The sequence below is a fragment of the Sitophilus oryzae genome, unplaced genomic scaffold (genome assembly GCF_002938485.1).
Source record: "Sitophilus oryzae breed Bouriz unplaced genomic scaffold, Soryzae_2.0 scaffold_179_pilon_pilon, whole genome shotgun sequence".
NCBI classification, from domain to species: domain Eukaryota; kingdom Metazoa; phylum Arthropoda; class Insecta; order Coleoptera; family Curculionidae; genus Sitophilus; species Sitophilus oryzae.
In genome coordinates this window covers 7,573,772-7,588,079 of record NW_022146501.1, presented here as the reverse complement: position 1 = coordinate 7,588,079, position 14,308 = coordinate 7,573,772, and the positions used below count along the sequence as shown (strand labels likewise).

At 32.8% G+C, this 14,308-nt stretch overlaps 1 protein-coding gene across 1 annotated transcript in view; it reads left to right on the top strand.

The window, feature by feature from the left end:
• The window catches only part of LOC115882859 (histone-lysine N-methyltransferase ash1-like), a 52,622-nt gene extending 38,683 nt beyond the window's left edge, over positions 1–13,939 (top strand). The window contains exons 4-13 of the mRNA XM_030901107.1: positions 121–200; positions 1,336–1,503; positions 4,190–4,424; positions 4,489–4,668; positions 6,503–6,658; positions 6,950–7,154; positions 7,393–7,641; positions 7,749–7,947; positions 8,474–8,677; positions 11,773–13,939. Of these exons, the coding sequence (XP_030756967.1) occupies positions 121–200; positions 1,336–1,503; positions 4,190–4,424; positions 4,489–4,668; positions 6,503–6,658; positions 6,950–7,154; positions 7,393–7,641; positions 7,749–7,947; positions 8,474–8,677; positions 11,773–11,907 (1,811 nt within the window). The 3' untranslated portion in view covers positions 11,908–13,939. The remainder of the gene's footprint in view (positions 1–120; positions 201–1,335; positions 1,504–4,189; positions 4,425–4,488; positions 4,669–6,502; positions 6,659–6,949; positions 7,155–7,392; positions 7,642–7,748; positions 7,948–8,473; positions 8,678–11,772) is intronic.
• The last annotated feature ends 369 nt before the right edge of the window (positions 13,940–14,308 follow it).

Below are 14,308 nucleotides of genomic sequence, written 5' to 3'. Positions count from 1 at the left end.
AAAAAGAAGAGAGATTTCTTGCTGTTTCTTAGGGTAGGAGTAAAGTCTTCATTTTTTTTTAGCTTATCTATAATTTTCTTCTTACATTGCTTTTATTGAATGGAACACGAAATTTTGAAGACAAAGCAGTTATTATAAGTGCTACATACTTTAAGCAAAAAAGTGTCTGTGTCCACCAGGGTCCACTGGACATGCGTATGGTAACTGTAACATTTAAAAAGAGAAAAAAAAAAAAAAAAACATTTTTTTATTTCTTTGTCTTTTTTTTTTTTTTGCTTTTTCTTTTAATGTTGATTAAAAGTTATATCTTGATACTTTGTCGAATTTCAAATGTTCTTGATGAGGCTAAGCACAATGATTAATCAAATGAAACAAATTAAAAATAAAAATAAAAAGAATAATTTCAAAACAAAAATCAAATTAAACAAAAAAATTTAATTAAACTTAAACACTGATGTTCAGTGCTGTACCTACAGCATATTAATAAATAAAAACAATGCAGGTATTAAGATACATTAAAAATGGCGTAGTTTTTTAAGTTTGAATATCGCTTAAAAACTTATCCTTGTTCGCCACTATGATTTTATAGTAATTACATTTTTTCAAACTTTGGCCAGTTAATTGGCATTTAAAAATCATAATTTTTTTTTTTTTTTATTTTTTAGAGACTCTTTTCTCTCTTTTTCATTTACACCCAGCTACAAATGCAAATTTAGATATGTGTTATTTCAGTGAAAACATCACTTTAATGAAGTAAACTGAAACTCTTGATGGATAAATATGTGAAAACACAATCCGGTTTCTGGAACGGAAAACGCTATCGTGAGGTTAAATGTCACAGAATTAAACCAGGACCCCGTTTTTTTTTCGTTCTACACACAAAGCATTCACTTGACTTACTTTTGTTACTGAATCAACAAGCACTGACACGGTGTAACAACGTTAAGTTGTCAGACAGATACTTAGTGTTTATAAAATAAATAATCTTTCCTTATACAGGCGTCTATTCTTGTTTGCGTCGGCTACTGTCAGCCATGTATTTTTTTTTATATGATTTTAGTGCGTGAGTTAATGGTCAATCAGGATTGGCGTTTATTTTGCTCTTCAGAGAACATACGACGCTTATGTAGGAATCACTTACGATTTACACATTTTTCTCATTACTATCAATCCAGTCGGCCAGGGAACAGGATCTGCAAATCGCGGTAGTTATAATATGTCGGACCGTAATGGGTAAGGATTGTTTACCTACTTTTTGATAAACGATCAAAAGTATCAAGTTAATTAAGGTAGAATATGTATAGAACGAGTTTTTGTTTCATTAAAAAATCTTAGGCTGGTAAAACTCAGAGGATACGTCAACTGCCCGAAACCAACGTGGTTAAAAACCCGGGTAGGGTCGGAAGACCACGGAAAACGGAGGCTAAGAAGAAACCCAGCACCACCAAAGACCAAGTTCCGATCAATCCTCAACCTACGCAGCAAATTATCCCTCAGATTCAAGTTAAACCCATGATCACAGCAAAATGCTTTATTTTTTTAGAGCATACTGTTTTCTTATCGAGGAATTTGACCAGGTGAGTGTATTTCAGTAGAATATAATATATAGACTAAGTATTGTTTGATTGTTGTTTGCAATTTCGCTACCGTTTTAGCGTGCATCGTATCTTATAATTTTAATTCTGTTATCATCTACTGTGTGTACAGAATTAAAACCAACTGTGAAATTCGAATCAACATCGCGTAAATTATTGTACTACGAGCCCTAGACAACTAATGTGACACGAGTCTTTGTTTGCTAAAAAATAGTAAATTTTGTTAAACGGGCTCAATTTATTTTGTTTATTGTATATTTTTTTTTTTTTTTTTTTTTTTTTTTTTAAATTTTACTATAATTCTTTGTATAACTTTGCAAACAAATCTACTTTTGATGATATAGCTTATTTTGCCAAAATCCCAAAATTTCCATACAGTTGCCCCCGCAATATTGCTTCATTTTATGCCACACAGTTTTTATAACATTGAGGTCCGGACTACTTGCAGGTTGGGATAGAACTTTATATTATTATTACCGAAAAATTTTTAGTTGATTGCTGAATTGGCACAAGGCTCCGAGTCTTCGTTGGAAATACTAGTCTTTGTTTGGACAATTCCTTAGCACCAGACAATAAGTGGAGTTCCATAGTATATGGTTTGGTATTTTTGGGCGTTAACAGCGCCATCTATAAAATTTAATTTGCCCAAACCTCCTGCTGACATGCAACCCCAAAACATAATCCCCTTAGGAATTTAACAACCTCTTTAAGCAATCTTCATGAAAGGCTTCTGCTTTATATTCGTATTATTCGTTTTCGATGATTTCCAAAACAAACATCAAATAACTCCATCGCTATAATTATGACTCACATAGTTGATCATTTTTTCCAACAATAATTTAGATTTTGCCCAATAGTAGCGATTTTTCTTTTGAACTTCTCCTGTCAGCTCAGCGGGTTTTTCTTTGGCTAAATAAAGAAATTTGTACAATAATCTTTAGGTAATTGATTATCCACCCAAAATAAAGTTTACCTTGTAAAATTAGACCGCCGCATTTTCTTGGTATATTTTTCGGACAACATTCCCTTGAATATTACCAACCAGTTACAGTATCCATTAACGTGTGTACCTTGTCGGCGAAGAGGTACTTCTTCTCGCAACTTGCAAATTTTTATAATTTCGTAAATCTCTTTGAGATACAACTTTTGGCCTTCCCGAATGTTTACCTCTAACGCCTACATTGGCAGATTCGCGTATTTGTTATTATAATAAAGACCCGTGGTTTTTGGACTCACTTACATCATCAAGAATTTTCCGAATCTGTTTTTCCGTATCTTACTGTATTGACGAATTATAATTTAGCGTAGTTTTTGATTTGTAGGTTTTCCACGGACCATGACGTTGAATTAAATAATTAAAAATTGAAATTAAAAAAAATAAAATTACTTACAGTATAATCTCACTACCCAAAGTAATCGAAGTCCAGACTTACAAGCAGTGTCAATGCTGAAGTAACCAGTTTGCGACATTTGTGTCGTTTATAGCAAAGCTGTCCTAATGAAAGAATACTACTATTAAAATACTTGCCCAACATTTTAGTTGTCACAAATATGTCTTTTCGAAAGCAAAATCCTAATCATGTAAATATGGAATTGATCTTACAAATTCAATAAAATATTTTTTTTTTTTTCATTTAAAATGTATATTGAAGTAGTATGTTAAAAATTAACATATGATTTTTCAGTCAATCTTGAAAACCAGGGCAATAATTCCAATATATTACCTTGTCCCAATATATAGTTGTTAGGGCTCGTAGATTAGCAACGTCTGGAAAATAAGTATTTTAAGAAAGCTGGCTCTTTGATATATCTTTAACTATGCTCTCTGGAACAGCGGGCAGGCCGTCTGGCTGCCGATAGACGTTGCGTTTACTACTGCGCATTGAAAGAAATTCCTATATTTAGTCTTTTAAATTCTAGTATGGAATATAAAACCGAACACGTCTCCATAGCATGGCGCCGAAAACGTTCCGCCTATAAAGCGAGAAGTCCCGAGTTCAATACTGGCTCGGGGTAAACTTTTTCTTATTTTATTTTATTATCGAGCCGTTATTGAACTCGGGACTTCTCGCTTTATAGGCGGAACGTTTTCGGCGCCGAGCTATGTTTAGACTTGTTTAACTTATATGCAATACTACAATTTAACGGACTAAATACAAAATATATAGGATCTTCTTCCAATGCGCAGTAGTGAACGCAACGTCTATCGGCAGCCAGACGACTCGCACGCTGTTCCAGAGAACATAGCAAAAGCTATATTAGAGAGCCAGCTTTCTTAAAATAGTTTCTCGAAAACGTTGCTAGCTCTTAGACTATTAGGTCGGGGTAGAATTTCTTAGATCATTTTCTAAATAAAATGTTTAATTATGTACGAAAAATTAACATAAATTGTGAGCTGGCACAGTGTTAGAATAAAAAAAAATATATTAAAAGCACTTTTTTGAGAATAAACTGATAAGCCGTTGTTTTTTTAAACTATTTTTTTCCAGTTACGAGGATAAAATGCGAAATTACTTTTGCGGATATGTCTGAAACCGGGGGATTTGATGTTTCTAAATTCTTCTACCGTATTTGACGACATTTTATTTTCTCAGGTGCGCAAAGTGAGGGACAGATCTCAGAGTTTATCCTCTAGCACAGTCTCCAGACAACAAACAGCTACACCGACCGATACCAGCGCCTTTATGAACCAACTAAACGCACTACAGAAACCAAGAAACATGAAGACGAGGAGGATAGCCCAGGCGGAAGACGACCCAGAACTTAACAAGAACATTAAGCTGGCCGCCATTCTCAAGGATATCTTGAAGGTCATTACCACCGCTAAAGGTAAGCAAAACTATTGTAGCTTGAGTCTAGTCTTTATATTCTGTATATATTTTTTTTCTATTAGACGACAAGGATAATCTCCTCAGCACAAACTTGATGCAGCTTCCGTCCAAGAGAAAAGTTGCTGAATTTTACCAGCGGGTTAGCGATCCTATAGATCTGAGTACCATTGAGCAAAATATCGCTACGGGGGTTTACAGAACTGCTCAGGCCTTCGACGAGGATATGAATAAGTTATTTACAGGTAAATGTTATCCCAAAATGAAATATATTTTGTATGCAGATCTTTTATCCAATGAATAACTAATGTAACAATCATTTTTTGTCCATATTAGTATGATTTTTGGACTAATTTATTTCTTAAAAATGGTATATATAATATGTTACAGTAAAAGTTGGAAATCAGTGGTTATTAACAATTACTAGTAAAAGCTAACATTCACTGATTTTCTAAGACTACATCAGTAAAAGTTCAACAACTATTTTTGAAACCAAAGTTTACTAGCACTCTCTGGACGATAGCAGTGAATCTGAAATATTCAGTTAGCGCGGTTGACACATATTGTAAAATATAATGATAAATAAGGATTACTTGAATAATAGACAATAACACATTAACTTGGGTTAAAAGTTGGCAACGTTGACAGACATCTGGCGTAAACTCGTTTTGTTTTTTGTGGTTATGTATAATTGTTTTGTTATCGTTGTAAAAAGTGCTGTGTGGTGTTTTCCGTATGGAAGAAATTTTCTGTGAAAAATTAAGGTAAACTAGGCACTCGGAAGAATGTAATAGTGCTTGTTCTTCATTTTTGCAATATAATGAAGTCATAGCAAAAGTTAAGTGTCCAAGACAAGAATATATTAAGAAACCTAGTAACTATGAATTTATTAAACGTTTTGATATGCTTGAAGTAGCGGGTTTGAAAAAACGAATAACTCCCGTTGAAGAAAATTCAGGCATACTTTATTTTGTCCACGATGAAGAACTTTATTAAAAAAAACCTTGTAACAATAAGTAATCTTATGTTTATGAATGTTTTTTTTTTAATTGTTTTGTACGCTTTAAATGTTTACTACGTTTTCTCTTTTAATATTTAGAAGGTCATGTCATGTTATTTTTTATAATTTTTGATAAATATATTAAAGAAACAAATTGTAGTTGCAAGATATGTGGATCAGCTTGAATATTGAGGTGATCCAATATTCTTAAAACTTTTATTTCTTCTAACTTCCACCAACATTCTTCCTCGCCAAGTTATAGCAAAAGTTAAGCATGCAAGAGAAAAAAGATCTTAGGGAACCTAGTCACTATGAACTTATTAAACGTTTTGATATGGTTAAAGTAGCGGGTTTGAACAACGAATAACTCCCGTTGAAGAAAATTCGTACTTTATTTTGTCAACAATGAAGGACTTATTAAAAAACCTTGTACCAATACATAAGTAATCTTATGTTTATCAATGTTTTTTTTTCTAAATTGTTTTGTACGCTCTAAAATGCTTACTGTTTTTCCTTTTAATAGTTAGAAGGTTATAATATGTCGTTATTTTCTATAATATTTAATAAATATACTAAAGAAGTAAATTATAATTTTAAGATATGTGGATCAGCTTGAATATTGAGATGATATTAAAAATATATCCAATATTCTTAAATGTTTTATTTGTTCTAACTTCCACCAACATTCTTGCTCACCACACTCGCCCTGTACAGTAGAATAACTTTTACTGACAACCTTTAGTAAATGTTACTTTCACTATATAGTGAATGTTAGAAATTGCTAAGAACAGTCGACAAATCTCTTTAAAATACCACATTCACTGGTCCAAGACGTAATTGCTAGCATTTCCTAGTGAATGTTAAAAATCACTGGATTTCCTACTTTCGCTGTAACATATACATAAGAAAGACGATTGATCAAGTCATTGTCAAAGACTGAGACGATAAGATAATAATTGAATGTCACTGATATGTTTTCAACAAGAATGAAACGAATTTACTACTAACACATGTTCATAAAATTGATAAAAAACATATTAACAATAATTGTTAATATATTTATTGGTTTCTTTTGGAAGGATTTTCTAAGTTCTATGATCGTACTACCGACACTGGCATCGCCACTACTAAACTGAAGAAGATCTACGTCGAGACCAAACAACAAAGCCTAGCTAAGTTCGAGGATGTTCTGGGTGAAAAACCGCCACCAGCATTTGTTAACAACAAAAAGAAAAGTAAGCTTGAGTAATTAAAGTAATATATTCTCTGTTTAATATGGCAATTTACTGAGTTCCTAATTATTTCTTAAAACTCCCTATCTTTAGGTTAATAATTTAGATAAATTTTATATGCCTGCAGTAATTAAACACAGCATTCTAAGAAAAAATGTTAACAATCTAAATTCAACTAGTAAATTTGCTGAGATAAAGTGCTAAGTCTTGTTATAAGTCTCAAAAATTCGCCACTTAAATTATATACATAAAACAATTCTGTACCTGATTATATCATCATATTAATTATCTTAGATGAGGAGGAAGATATAATCCGTTGTATCTGCGGGATTCCCAGAGATGAGGGCTTAATGATTCAATGTGAAAGGTGTATGGTGTGGCAACATATCGAATGTGTCAAAGCTGACGCATCTGTGGCGAGCTACCATTGCGAAATATGCGTCCCCAGGCAGGTGGACTACGAGATACCAATGGACGAATTTACGGAGCATGGCCACAGGTAAAATTGTTATAAAAAATCGAGGGGTGTCTCACTTGTGTAAAAAATGTACATGTACTGGCAGTGACTGTGAAGAAGTCTGCCTATGTCTGCCAAATGATTATAATCGACTGCTAAGAAAATGTACATGTAATTTCTACAGTGAATCACTCCTGGTAAAAAATAAACTTTTTAACGTAAAAAAATGTTAACCCCTGAATTCTATTACAAATTTACAAATCTATTCTTTACTTGACAGGTACTACATGACACTGATGAGAGGTGACTTGCAACTACGTCAAGGTGACACTGTCTATGTACTCAGAGATATACCCATACCGGGTACCGATAAGAAACACACGTACGACACCATCGGCAAGATAGAATACTCGGAACTGGACATTTTCCGAGTAGAGAGGCTGTGGAAGGACAAGGACAGTGGGAGGAGGTTTGCTTATGGTCATCACTATCTCAGGCCGCACGAGACCTTCCACGAACCAACAAGAAAGTAAGTAGAATCGTTAAAACCATATTAAATAGTCACCCTGTCTAGTTTTATGAAATTTTGGCTACAACTAGTTACATAAAACTGACGTGATGATTTTAAAATTTCAGGTTCTTTCCAAACGAGGTTATGCGCGTACCTCTCTACGAAGCAGTACCGGTAGAACTAGTAATGGAGCACTGCTGGGTCATGGACATTAACACGTTCTGTAAAGGAAGACCCATAGGTTCACAAGAACAGCACGTGTATATCTGCGAATACCGTGTGGATAAAGGGGCCAAAATGTTCAGTAAAACATCTAAAAGCAAGGTAAATATATATTTTTTATTTATCTATATTTCTTATTCTTATATTAGCTTTGTTCGGGTTCTTATTATTACCGATTCTGAACTGTCCTAGAACTCTGCCGCGCATGCGCTAATGAAATAAGTTCTCCGTATTTTCTTCTGCGCATGCGTATCGCAGTTCTAGGGCGGTTCAGAATCGGTAATAAGAAAAACCCGAAGTAAGCTAATATAATAAATGAAAACAATGTGCACTAGGTATACCACTGAATAAATAGGCTAAGGATAATAGGCTATACCATCAAAGGAAAATTTGTATATTCTAATTATTTTTGAAAAGTTATAACTAGGAGGAGCCAATATTTGGACAGTTCAAAATTTGCATGGGATTTTTCTCTGCAACATGTTTCTCTTGCGACGATGTACCACCCGGTATAGTAGATAGAAGATCCACAATAATCTTTCTGTAATTCAAGTTCAGACAAAAAATCTTTTCAGATTTATACACTTTGCATGGCTTTTAGTAAACGATCAATCCATTTGTCTTTCAGTTTCCGATTTGTACTAAGAGTTTCGCATTTGAACCTTTCGAAACTCGTCTGAAGATATCACGGACGTACTGTCCGCACGATGTCGACGCTACTCTCATGAAGAACTACGTGGGTCGCAAGAAGGACGACAAAGACAAGGGCACGTCGAAAGAGTCATCGCATTTGGGTATGATACATTCGCAGCCTAACCCACCAATCCAAAGGGTAAGTTATGTACTTTAACGTATATTAGTTTATCTCTCTCACTATCTTTTAAGTCCCGTCGACACAACGTTTTATCATACGGCAGCTTGATTTTCATGCGTTATCCGTTGATACGACGGCGCTCTTATTGGTCAGAGTGTTTTCGCGCCACTTTTCATCCGTAAATTTTTTACTCCGGCCCGTCAACGGAGAAAGATCGTACGATAACGGACGTTTTGCCACTTTTTTGTCAAATTTAATCTAACCTTAATAAAAATATAATAGTATAAGAGCTTGCACTGTCGGGAATTTTAAGAAAGCTGGTTCTTAAATATATCTTTTGCTATTCTCTCCTGGCCAAAATGCGGGCCGTCTAGCTGCCTGTAGACTACTGCGGTTCACTACTGCGCATCACATCTGTACAGGGTATCCCATCTTCGTGTGTTTTTTGGGATTTCTTGTTTATAAGTAGAGATACAATGATGCGATTTTCGCATTTCTTTGCTACTTATGAAACTAAATATGCTACACATAAGTTTGTCCTAAACTCCTTACACTTTCTGAAATACAGGGCGAATTTGTGATGCGCAGTAGTGAACAGATGTTGAATACAGATATGATGCGCAGTAGTGAACGCAACGTCTACCGGCGCGGCAGCCAGACGGTCCGCACTCTGTTCAGGAGAGCATAGCAAAATATATATTAAAGAACCAGCTTTCTTAACATTTTCTCTCGAAAAGGTTGCTAGCTCTTAGACTATAAGTAAAACAGCGAAATCGTTATGGAAATGAAAATATCTACACCAATCACAAGCAAATCGTATATCCGATAAACGGAGGCATGAAAATCAATACATTTAAAAACTGCGTTATTTTCTATCCAATCGAAGTCTTTAAATTCAAGCAATAAAATTTATATTGTATCATCGGATAACGGATGCATGGAAATCAAGCTTTACCCCTTGTCATACCTGGTCAGTCAAAACGTGTCAAGTAAAACCTTGTTTGTATCGAAAAAACGGTCGGATTTACTTGAACTGAATTAAGACAGAAGATTTTCTAGAGAACTGACAGTTCACAGTTTTACAACGGAACTGTCATTTTGCCTACACTCATAAAAATATAAGTAAATTTACAAAAATAGTATGGACACAGCACACAGCATCTTAATAAGGTGACTTCTAAAAATCTACTCCTCATATTTTTGCATAGTTTCACAAAATAATGTGATTTTAAAAAATTGTTTAAAGATGTTTAATGATTATTACCAAACGATAGGATTTTCGCAAATAGCTTTGCGTGTTTACAATTGATATTTAAACCATAATAGTTATTTACAGTAGAAGTGTGTTTATGAACATGATTACAACAACGAGTGTGAACGATTAGAACGACGAGGTCGTAGACCGAGTCGTTCTAATCACACGAGTGTTGTAATCATGTTTAAACGCACGTGTCATGTATAACGTTTTATCTACAAACGAAAAATAAGAAAATGCTGTTTTAATTTTCGTTTATTAGTCGCCCACCTTTAACTATGACATTTGTCAAATTTTTTTCTGAAAAGTCAGTTTGCCCTGTCAAGTAAACGCGAGCACTTTTTGCCCAGAAAAATCATTTTAAAAATTACGATGAGCGATTCCGAAAGTCTCCCTTCAGATATAGAAGTTCCCGCAGTACGTGCCACGGAATCATTATTGCTGGAAAAGTTAATATATTTAGATGTTCGTAGTTGTTTTTCATTATTATAACAACTAGTTGTGTTATAGATTCATAACACCACTAGTTGTGTTATGAGTCTCATAACGTAACTGAAATACTAAAAAAATAGTGATGTAAAAACGTTGTAACTAAACGGTTGTAGATAAATACAATTTTGACGCAAAATTCCATGTTTTTATTTTCAACTACGTGCTATGTTATAATAAAACCGCAAGTAAAAAGTTATGGTAATCGCAAAATAATTTCCGATGCACGTGATCAACTTTGAGTGACAAGTTATGGCGACAGCGCTGCCAGATTGTGATGGATTTATGAGATGAATCTTTGTGATGAATTTAAAAGTGACAAACAATATATTTATTATATCATTTTTTAAAGATTTTTGCGTTTTATTTTTAATTTAATAACTAATATTTTAGTAATTAATTGATTTATTCGATTTATTTTACTTATTACATATTGGCAAAAACTAGTCCATTATGAAGATTATTCTAAGCGTTATTATGGGTAATTTATTTATTTATTGATGTACAATATTACAACGCCATAAGGGGGTATTAACAAGTAAGAGGGTGCTATTAATGCACAAACTAATCACAGAATTTAATAAAAACTAACATAGAAATAACTTTGAAAGTGGTGTAATGTGCTTATCAGTCAAACTTACTTCTCTGACTGCAGTCAAGGGTAATAAAGGACCTTTATTGTCACGTTCTCATTCAAAATAGTTTATCAGGGAAGCTACAAACTCTTTGCTTCAACTGTTTAAATGCTTCGGCATATTTTCAACACACAAATTCAATAAATGCAATACAAAAACTCGAAAATTTAGTTCTTAAAAGAACTGTTTGTGCTTTTAAAGTACAATTTTTAAAAAGAGACTACGAAAATAGGCAAAAAAAACGAGAATTACTCATAAAGATTCGACAACACGATATTATACAAAATAATGACTGACATTAGGATAATTGTCAAATAATAAACGACAACCCTGCTGAAAACGGCGCAATGTGACCAACATAGCGATAGTAAAATTCGGTTTATTAGCTAATTTTTGCAGCTAATCTAAATAAAATATCTGTTACAATCATTTGCTCTATAAAGTCAAATTAAGAGCTGCTCGGTATCTTAAATTATACAACAAATTTAAACAATTTTGTAAAAATTTCATTTAGTCAGGTTTATAGACTTTAGTGTCAATGTCAATATGATTGATGGCGTGCATCGGAAAATGTTTTGCGATTACAATATGTATAGACGGACGAATTTTAGCCGGTCTTCCGTTTTCCTTGACACGCAAAACTGACAGGTAAAACCTTAAATGTAAACGAGGCTTTACGTTAATGTCCAGGTAACCGATTTACCAGGTCTGTATTACAATTTTCATTGTTTCAGACTCCAGCTGAACAAAAAACTCGACTCAACAAAATCTTATTGAACCTTTTAAGCAAAATGCCAACGAAACAGGTACTGGACGTGTCTTACTTATTGGAAGGGGGCAGAAGGAGGAAAAAACAGGATGCGAAGTAGTGATGATAAGCCTGGTTATCGGTGAGAATCCCTAAATCACTAAAATCTATTTATTCTGACAATTATTTGTTTGAGGGACATATTATATGGATAAAAATTTGACATAAGATCAAAAAAAGTAACAAATTTAAATGATTTAGGGGTTTTGCACCGCAGGAACAATAATTAGATATATTTGGGTGATATTTTGAAGATATTTCTTCAGCAAGAAGAAAAAAATAGTATTTTTATCAAGTGTTGTTAAGGTCGAACGCGAAGTGAGATGTTAGTAAAAGGTTTATCAAGTTTAGTTGTTTTCAAATTATTGTAAAGGACTTCTTGCTTTTTTAAAAGGAAAAAAAATAGTCTCTGAAACTCGTTGTTCATATTGCATTATTATTTTTTTGATGTGTATTTTTATATGTTTTTTTATTTCAATTTTAACAGTGCCCAGTGAATTGTTAGTGTCATAAGTTGATAAAGAAACTAATATAAAAAGTATTTAATTCTATATTGTCTAAAAAAGATTATTATTAAACAATTAAAATATGATCTTAGATCATTATAGTAGGTCTATAGACACAAGTATTTTGTGAGTAAATTTTGTCATTTTCTTTTCTAAAAAACACCAAGCTGAACTGAAGCTTTTTATATTCTGTTACTCAGTATACAGCATGATCGATAAAATAAACGGCGTTAAGTTGCCTTGGAAATGACAATTGATGACATTGTTCAAATAAAATGACAGCGATCTTCATTTCCAAGCCACCTCTGACGCCGTTCAGGCGAGTCTAACAATTATGCCTTTCAAAAAATCTGAGAAACAAGTACAGACTTAATAAAAATACAAATCGCTGAAAATATTCGAGATTGTAAAGTTTTCTCAAAAGAAAAATATTTGTGAGACAGAATCTCCAATTATTTAACTGTATCTGTATTGTTTTCACGTTATTATACAATGTATGCCAAAAAGTTTATGCAGAAAAAAATCAGCATATTTAAAGTCGATTTTTTTTAAAAAATATTTTTTTGAAACTTGTATTTTTTTATTCTCTGTGCATGTTTAAAAATTCTGAAGAACTCTTTTTGTCATTTTCACTCAGAATAGAAAATGCTATTTTTTTCAAACATTCACAAGTAATTTTTTAAACATTTCAAAAGTTGCAAATAAGATTTAAAAGTAATACCTAACTAATATATATCGAGAAACTATGGCTACACTCTTTGAATTTGGCACTTTATGTCAGTTTAATAATATGTTTTCGTATTTTTATGCTTAGACTTTTTTATATTGTCAATCACATCGCAAAAATTAATACCTTTGTTAAGTTTGAAAAAAAAATGCTTTGGTTATGGTTGACAGATAAGCAGTTGTCTACCGATTGGTTGAAAACTGACGTTTAAACCATTGTTTATCTGTCTAAGATCCTAACTTTACCAACGCGACAGATAAGGGGTTCTTCGTTCAACACGGCAGTATATTCCCAATTTTTCATATTAGGTAAAAAAATAAAGATATTTTTTATGTTAATATGAACAACGATTTTCAACTGAAGAAATAGCTAGTCAGTATTGTTAATTATGAGGCTTTCTCTCGATCGTTTTTATTTATTTGTAAATATATAATCGACAAAAAATGTTGTTGCAGTTATAATATAAATAACTAATCCATTGGTTCAGGTGTTTTTTTATTAATTTATGACGGATTTTCCTGTTATAATATCTGAATTTGTTGCATCGTATATTATATGTTAGTTAACGCTGCATTTTACAAAGCAGAGGTACAAAACTTTTTACATTTGTCTTTTTAAAACGCTATTTATTGAACACGTTAATTTTTATTATTCTACACTAATACTCGTTTGTGTGTGTAAATATATATTTTTGCGTAAGGTTTTTTTAATTATTTATTTTCTTTATTTTGTAAATTATTGAAAAAATTGATCTTGCCTGTTTAGAAAGTAAGGTTAGATTATTCTCACATTAATATTGTATTGATAATATTATTAATGTTTATATCTCACATTAAAGAAATATTGTTATATTTTCTAGAAAGAGTTGTTTTATTCCCTTTTTCTTCCCTATACGTAGTGTGTCTTAAATAAGTGTGCAATCATTTTTAAAAAAATGACGTCAGCGCGATGATTATGAAATGAAGATCGCTGTCATTTTATATGTAAATGTATATGGGAAATGTCATCGATCGTCATTTCCCAACCAAATGGACGCCGATTTTATGGAAAGCACTGTTCCTGTCTCACAATGTACCGTTTGTGTCCGGGAAGGGTTCATAGTTTCATAGTTGTCGATTTTCGAAAGAAATCAGTACATGTATATTATTTCGTATATTTTTCATTTTATTGATTTTATGGACAGCACTGTTCATTAAAATGTTGTATCCTATGTTATAGGACTTGTTTCT